We start from the raw sequence: 7,904 nt of genomic DNA on the forward strand, positions 1-7,904 counted from the left end.
CCTTCTACATGCCAAGTATTATACTAAATCCTAGAGAAACAATATTTAGGAATTCAGGGTCATCACTAGATACCAAGGTGTTCAAATTACCTTCCTTCTAATTTCTCATTGTGATTTTCTGTAACCCTTCCACTTTATAGTAGGTGGTTATGACATATGAAACTACAGAGATTTTTAAGGCCTCAAGCCCTTTGCCCAAGCTGTTCCTTTGAATTTACAAAGACTATTTCTGTTATTGACTCACAAAGATTCTGCACATCAGTAAAAACTATCTTCATGTCATCTTTTGCAAATGGCTTAATGGGTCCCATCACTTAGGCTTTATGTCTGCTAACTCCAACTTATAATTGAAGCTGGACACAGACTTCACCTGCTCTGGGAAGTATTCTTTGATTAAAGACTTGCAGATAAGTATCTATCTCTCTCTTTCCCCCCCCCCTCTCTCTCCCTCCTGATGCCTTCTCTAATCAAGTATCTATTCAAAATCTCTGCTCACATGTTCCATAGGTCTTCTAACTCAGCATGTCCAAACTTGAAGTCAAGACCTATACCTTATGGGCTACAATTCACAAAGCCTAGATGATTGTAGCTCTTAAATAGCTCAGTGTGACTTCTTCCTAACTCTGCTGCCTTCATTAGAGCCTAACCTACCAGCTTCTCATACCTGAATATTCTAACGGTTCTGTTGTTGTCCACTCTCATCTAAATCTCATGCGTACCCTATATCCATCTGATCACATCAATCCATTCCATGGTTTCATACAGCTTTTTGGGTAAGGAACACATCCTTAAATATTCTGCATGATCGACTCTGATCGACACATCATCGACTTTCTCTCAGAGTACTCTCTTTTTCTCTAACACATCTGAAGTAGGTGTCATTTTAGAGGTTTATTTTTGTTCGCATCTGTGGAAGATTTGCATGGATGGCCCCATTCTTCATTGACCCTTGTACCCATACTATTTGCCATGTAGCATTTCAATGCTCCCCTACTGTTGTTGACACATAATTTCCTGCCCCTGAGTTCAGCCATGCAACTTGCTTTGGCCGATAGAATTAGGCAGAATTAGCCCAGGCTCCAAGAGGCCTTGAACATTTCTGTCTGCCCTCTTGAACCTCTCCCTTCACCATAAGAAAAAGAAACATGCCTAGGGGAGACCTTTGGTCCCATGAAAGGGATGAGGGCCATGTGGAGTGGAACTACCCAGATGAGTACAGCCTATATCACCTGACTCTCAGAAGACACATGGATTTATAAGAAATAATAAGTGGTTGTTGTTTTAAGCCACTGAGATTTGAGATAGTTTGTTAGGCAGCAATAGCTAACTGGTACACTAACACAAAAGTGTACATTTTCCTGTGGCTTTGTGAATATCCTCTACCTTTGTTCACATATTTCAGTCCACTGGGGTTAAAATCAACAATGACTGTGGAGATGGACCCATCTTTCCTATTTTAGACACAAATTCTTGTCTGGGGATTGAGGGCCAGTAATAAAACAATGGCTAATTCCTTGAGTATTCCTCCATGACTTTCCAAATGAAATGAGGGCTTTCCTGCCAATCCCACAGATTGGGGGCAGGGGGAGGGGAACTGGGCATGGGTCATTTCCTTGCAGTCAGGGAAGCTCTTCCTCCCTGAGAGGGAAGGCAATTGCACTGTCACAACCTGAGGACCAGGCTGCAAGTTCAGGGTGGGTTTCCAAGGTGATCCACCTGTGTTCTGGATAAAGGCAGAGTCTGTCATACCTGGCATTTTAAAGATTGTCCTAGATTTAAATAGCACATCTTGTTGCTATTTGTCTTTGTCTCCTAAATTTCTCTTTGAAAAGCTGTTGAATGTTTCTGTCCTTCCCATTTTCTCTACCTGACAAAACCTGTTATTAAATGGATGTTGGTGAATCCACAGGCTAATTCATTGACAATTCAAAGTGAAAACCATGACTGCATATGGCTGTCATGCCCTGCCCCCCAAAACCACAGTAAAATACTGTGCTTTCAAAGGAGATTCTTGGAACTAAGACTCTTACTTGTAAGTGTGAAGAGTGCCCTGGGGGCTGTAAACAAAGTGCCTGGATTAAAAAGCATCAGGTTCCCTTTGTCAGAACAGAAAAACAGATGTGAAAGTAAACAGTTGGCAGATTTCACAACATCAGAGAAGGACAAATCCATACACACCTGGACTGATGTAATTCTTCTCCCTGAAATAAATTTTAAAAATATATGTTTTAGTTTTGCTTATGTCCACCCAGAATTCCAAAGCAGACATCTTTAAGGAAGGAACAACTAACTTGACTAGCTAAAATGTTTTTGGTTTCTCTTCTTTTGGAGGGAGGGGGAGAAGACTTGAAATTTGAATAATTTGCTCTTTCTTTCTGTTTAAATTGGTTGTACAATGTCATCTTCAAATTGTATGTACCTGCAGGGGGGCCACCTTTACTACTCAATGCCTGACAGGCCGTCTCTTCTAGCCTGACCTCAGTGGCCCTTCTTTAAAGTGCATTCAGGGATGTAGATGACAAAGGTGAGATAGACTTCCATTCTCCTTCTTCCCCAAGCTGCTGCTCCCCTTTTACGTGGGAGTCAGTACATCCAAAAGAGTGTGTGTTCCCTCAGCTATGATTCTTGTGCTGTCCCCTGTCACAAAACCCCCTGGCCTTTGGGGTAATGTGGAAACTCCAAGGCCTATTTTGCTTGGTGGCCCACTGAATGAGAGGTAGGAGGCTTAGAGCTGTTACCTGAGGCCTGGGGAGCAGTGCAGCAGGGCTGGGCGGTGAGTGGCTTCCTCTCCCCGAAAGAGAAGCCTGGGAAAGATACCCCTCTTGGACAGGCACAGACCCTGGAAGGGCAGCCTCATCTGTGGGCCCTGCTTGGGGCTCAAATGAGTTAGCAGCATCGAGGACACTTGTGGGATCCAGAGGCAATCTTGAGTGGAGTCTGGGTGATAAGGAGTGTGAAGAAATTTGGGGGCTTCCAGGTAGACTCTTGGAAAGGTAACATGGGGAGCCTACAGGCTCCTTCCAGCCTCCCCAGGTGCGCCCTTCCAGGGCCTCTTGCTGAGTCAGGGAGTACTTTGTCCCACTGCCACTGCCCCTTAACCTCCTCAAAGTGGGAGAGGTGGAAATTCTCCCTGGGGCTTGCCGGTCAAAGTGGAGAAGACTCCCCTGGTTCTCACTCTGCTTCTTGGGCTGGCTCCTCAGGGGGTGCAGCGGGGAGGCCCTGAGGCTCTGGGGCTGCTCCTCTGGGCAGGGTGACTCTGTCTTCCCCATGCAGTGAAGAGGCTGTGTGGCTGGAAGCTTCCAGGGGACACTGTCGGAGTTGCTATTCTCTGGACCACACTGGAGTAGTTCAGTTTCCTCATCCAAGTGCCATCCTTCCTCTAGGATGTCCTCATCCTTTTCCAGAGGATAATTACAAGCAGGTTGTTGCATCTTTAGTGATAAAGATCAGAGCGTGGAATCTGTCACGAATGAGGGACACAGAGGTGAGAAAAATGGGTCTGAAATTTCACATGAAACTTCTAATTCAGCATAGGAGATAGGAATAGCTCAGTTAACAGCATTCTTTATGTTTGGAAGATAACTAACTTAAGTGAGCCCAGTCTTCTCATCTGAGTAGCCTGTATGTGGAAATTTGTTTGTTGTTTACCTGATACCTCTTCCAAGTTTAAACAAAAAAGCTTTAAAAATTTTAGTGACCTAAGATTTTTCTTAGAAGCCAGATAGCTCATCATCTTTTGATTACCCTCTTTAATAGAATTAAATATACATTAAATGTTAATTACTTTATTTACATATATATGTATGAATACATACTTTGGGGTATTTCAGGGAGGTAAGGATGTAAGACCAAGGGAAATAAGACTCCTTCCCTCAAACTTTAAATAACAGAATGGACATGGTTGCAAAAATATTAATGTAAAATCTTTGGCAAAAGATATTCTAGATATCTATCCCCAAGTTTTGGAAGATCAACTTGTGAGTCTGAACAGAAAACTTCAGATGTCACCCAGCTGCCCTACCATGATTAGGGGCATTTTCTAGGATTCACTAATGCAAACTTACCTCTCGGTTGATTAAGCTCTTCCCTTGCTCAAGCAAAGCTGCCTCTACAACTCTACAATCTGATTCATGTTAACATGGGAATGACTTATTGTTGTTCCATTATGTTGTAGTTTCCCATATGAAGATAGTAGTTATGTGTGGGAAGCTATCTTCCCTTGCCACGGACAATGACAAGGTAGTTTCAGACTGTGCATGGCTCATTTATGGATGGAGCATTAGTACTGACCACACATTCTGAAATCTCCAATCACATACCATATTTTGCTTTGCTGTGTATAATGCACACTGTTTTGCCCAAATTTTTCAGGGAGAAATAAGTATGCACATTATACATGGGTAGTAGTAATTCCATATCTATAGAAAGTGTTTTAATTCTTTTATTTATGCTTATGCATTAAAAGTGTAACTCTAGAAAGCAATAGAAATATCTGTATGCAAAAATAATACCCTAGAATATGATAACTGGTTTTGTTTCTAAATATAAATAAATAAATAATTGAATTAAAAAAATTAATTGAAAGTTTTTTCCCCTGAAAGTTTGGGCCAAAAACGTGGGTGCGCATTATACACTGCGAGATATGGTAATTTTAGCAAGTCTATATAACTCAACAGCAAAACTCAGCAAGCTGGAACCCTTTAAGAATGAGTGCATTTGGATAGCCAAATTTTAAGGATAGCTAATAATTTACTTTTTTAGTGCTATACAATTTTAATTGCACTAACAACACTTTTGCATAGAACTTTTTCTACGATGTATTATTTACCTCCTCAGCTTGGTAGCAGAGAACACGGAACACCAGTACACCCTTTCTTAATGACCTGGCCTTCTGAAGTTGCTTATCACTCATAGTACTCCCTGAAATACAATTAGTATAATCTACATTTAATGTAGTTCCATGAGGAATGCAATGCTTGGTACTGTTTTTATAGCATATGATTACTTACCCCACACTGAATGGCCTCACATTGATATACTCCCTAATTTTTGTTTCCTGCTTCTCATTATAGTTTGGGTGCTGGACTATGGCAGCTGCTCTCCCCTTCAATATTTTTCTTCTAATGTGTTTCAAGCATACAGGTTCAAAAGCTCTATGTTGAGAAAATTAGTAGGCTCTTGAATTTACTCTTATCAGCAAAGAGGAGGAGCCAAATGCCATGACATTGTCATGACAATGCTGTGACATTTATCTTGGGGACTTTCCATTCTCTTACATTTACTCCCTAGTTCTCATCTGGTTAAAGGCCAAATGAAACTAACAGTCACTGAATTTTAAATTGAGAGTTGTTTGAGAAACCACTTAGATACCAACTAAAGTAATTCAGCTCTTATTTGCAAAAGAAATCTGTAATCCTTAATGCTGGTTTTGCTTTAAGATTTTGTGCTAAAGACTCAAGTATACAGAACTTTACATGCAGAATAAAAATGCACAAGGCACCCTATTTGGGGTACCAGTTAGGAAACTTACAGTTCAATGAACTGGTTTTGTTTTTAGATTGCTAGTTTCTGACTGCTGCTTTCAGGGCTGACACCAGCTTTGCTGGAGAAGAATGAAAAAGCCCATCCTGACCCCTGAGGAAAACAGATACATCCAATGTCTTTTTAAGGTCCTAACTGGAGGGGTCAGTTTCTCATTCTCCCAACAAACAGGTGGCCGAGCTGAGTTACAGGCCCTTTCACACACATACACACCCAGGGGATTTTTACAGCTTCTTTATAGCATCATCCAAGTCCTAGGCAGCCACCCGCTTATGGGAATTCCATGTCTGTTTACATAGGCACCTGCAGACTAGCTCCATCAAAGTCTTAGTCCTTGGGTGTCACCTCTGTCCTTGTGCTTTTATTCTCTGCTGAGGGGTTAAGACACTGCTTTGGGTTTCCTTTCAAGTCATCCTGACTCAAGGCTGTGGGAGCCAGTAGGAGGTTATGTCCAATAGAACTTAAGGGCCAGTAGATATTATTTATTGGTCAGTGTCTCAAATATTGGAACCAAGGCAGTAGTAACAGCTGACATAACTTACCACAGAACCAGAGAAACTTTAAATACAGCAGGGCTTTGATCTCCCCTCCATCGTGCTTGTTCTCCCCTCCTCACCTCGCTGCCAGCTAGGCTGTGACCTAGGACAAGCCGTTCCCCTCTGTTCACCTCCAGGCCGCATTGTGAGGAGGCATCCAAGTACCTTGCTCACAGGCCTGGTGCAAAGGTTAAAAGAAATAATGGCAGAGGGTCCTGGGAAGCCCTCCCTTAATGATGACTTCTATGAGTATGATTAGGAATCATTGCCAGAAGAATTCAGGCTAACTCGAGAATTCTCCTTTCCATCCTCTAAAAGGCTAAATCAATAGATGATCATTATAAAGAAAATTCACCAGCCTTTGACCTTCCAAGCTTCAAGAACCTGGCAAACACCACCCACATGGTTGGGAAGCAGCCTCAGCCTCAGTCTCAGTGCCCTGGAAATGAAACCGTACAGACTAACAAGTCACCCATTCTTTTAGACCTGGAGAAGCCAGCAAGACAGGACCAAGAGAAGTTGGTAGCAGCAGGAGCTGAGCAAACGGAAAGTGCAAGAGGGAAACCCCCAGTAGTAGCTAAAGGTTGCCTCTAATACCTGTGGGTGGTCTGCCTCTGAAGGTGACATTGTCCAGGTGGGTTCTGACACTGCAGTCAGCAGAACCATGGAGCCACCTGCCAGGCGAGGGCTTGGAAGAATAAATTCCACACCTGTAACAATGGACCCGCCTCAAACCTGATGCCAGTTGAAATGAGGAACTGGTCTCTCCCCTCCCTAGAGACTTTTCAGTTATTTGTTTATGACAAGCCAAAGGGAAGCAAGTTGAGAATGTAAGATCACCTCAGAAAAAGTCAGGTGATTTGTTTCTACTGAACAGTTGCTGATCTAATACAGACATAGTGCAAACGTGGCTTTTTTACTTCCCTTCAATAACAGGCATTGAGAGTGCAGTGAGGCACTTCTAGGTTTCCAGTCTGTTTATTTTCTTAAAGGTTGTGAGAATCATTTCTTTTGACCTTACTTTGCTCACATTTTAAAACATTTTGTGTGGGTCTATTTAATTAGTGGACTGTTTGATAAGCAGTGAATGACAGAGGAACTAATCATTGTGCTTGGAACAAATTTGTGAATTAATTTTCATATCATTAAAATGAAATAGAAGGCATTTGTATTTACTGGCATTCTCATTAGAGCAGTGTCCTGAAGAACCTTTATTTAGTGTCTAGGCGGAGATATTGCATACATGCCCTAGAATGCATGCAATATTAAAAGAATACTTCTACAGGCTCTTTATAAAAACAAATTCAAATGAATTCTTATTAAGTCTAACTTACTGAAGTTCTCATCACTTAGAATCATGACGTAGTAGTTGTGAAGGTCATTTTTAGGTCAGTGGTTCTCAAAGTGGGGTCCCTGGACTAGCAGCATCAGCATCACTTGGGGGCTGATTTAAAGTTCAATTCGGGCCCCTCCTCACCTCCTGACTCCAGGACTCCAGGGGTGGGGCCAGAAGCCTGTGTTTTCCAAGCCCTCCAGGTGATTCTTACATGTATTAAAAATTTGAGAACTGTTGCCTCAGATAGAAAAAAGGTTTAACTTACAGGTATCAGTCTTGTGATAACTTTTGCATTAGTCTAATTCTCTCATATTGGCCTTATTCAAACATTATTTACTTAGAACATTGAAAAATGACTTGACTTCTCCCTTCACACTGTGGTCACCATCACTCACCAACCTGAAAAGAGTACCAAGGGCGTTTCTCTGTTTTGGCAGTGTGGAGCCAGCACAGAAGAGTCCACTTTCTTGCCAAGGCTGTCTAGAAATAAT

The 7,904-nt window shown here is 42.0% G+C and overlaps 1 protein-coding gene across 8 annotated transcripts in view; it reads right to left on the reverse strand.

Annotated features, from left to right (window-relative positions):
- Positions 1-6,750, reverse strand: part of PLEKHG7 (pleckstrin homology and RhoGEF domain containing G7) — a 59,446-nt gene extending 52,696 nt beyond the window's left edge. For 3 of the 8 annotated variants that reach the window (XR_004901482.1, XR_004901481.1, XM_036018580.1), the window contains exons 1-3: positions 5,010-5,185; positions 2,739-3,460; positions 2,179-2,201 (exon numbers count right to left, since the gene is read on the reverse strand). Coding sequence is in view for 6 of the 8 variants with exons in the window: in XM_036018580.1 (XP_035874473.1) it covers positions 2,179-2,201; positions 2,739-3,431 (716 nt within the window). In the remaining 2 variants the exon portion in view is untranslated. Of the gene's footprint in view, positions 1-2,178; positions 2,202-2,738; positions 3,461-5,009; positions 5,187-6,674 lie in introns of those variants that run through there. The other 5 variants (XM_036018577.1, XM_036018579.1, XM_036018575.1 and 2 more) reach the window with 3 other exon arrangements.
- Between the last annotated feature and the right edge of the window lie 1,154 nt (positions 6,751-7,904).

This window comes from Phyllostomus discolor, chromosome 2, assembly GCF_004126475.2.
Source record: "Phyllostomus discolor isolate MPI-MPIP mPhyDis1 chromosome 2, mPhyDis1.pri.v3, whole genome shotgun sequence".
Lineage (NCBI taxonomy): Eukaryota > Metazoa > Chordata > Mammalia > Chiroptera > Phyllostomidae > Phyllostomus > Phyllostomus discolor.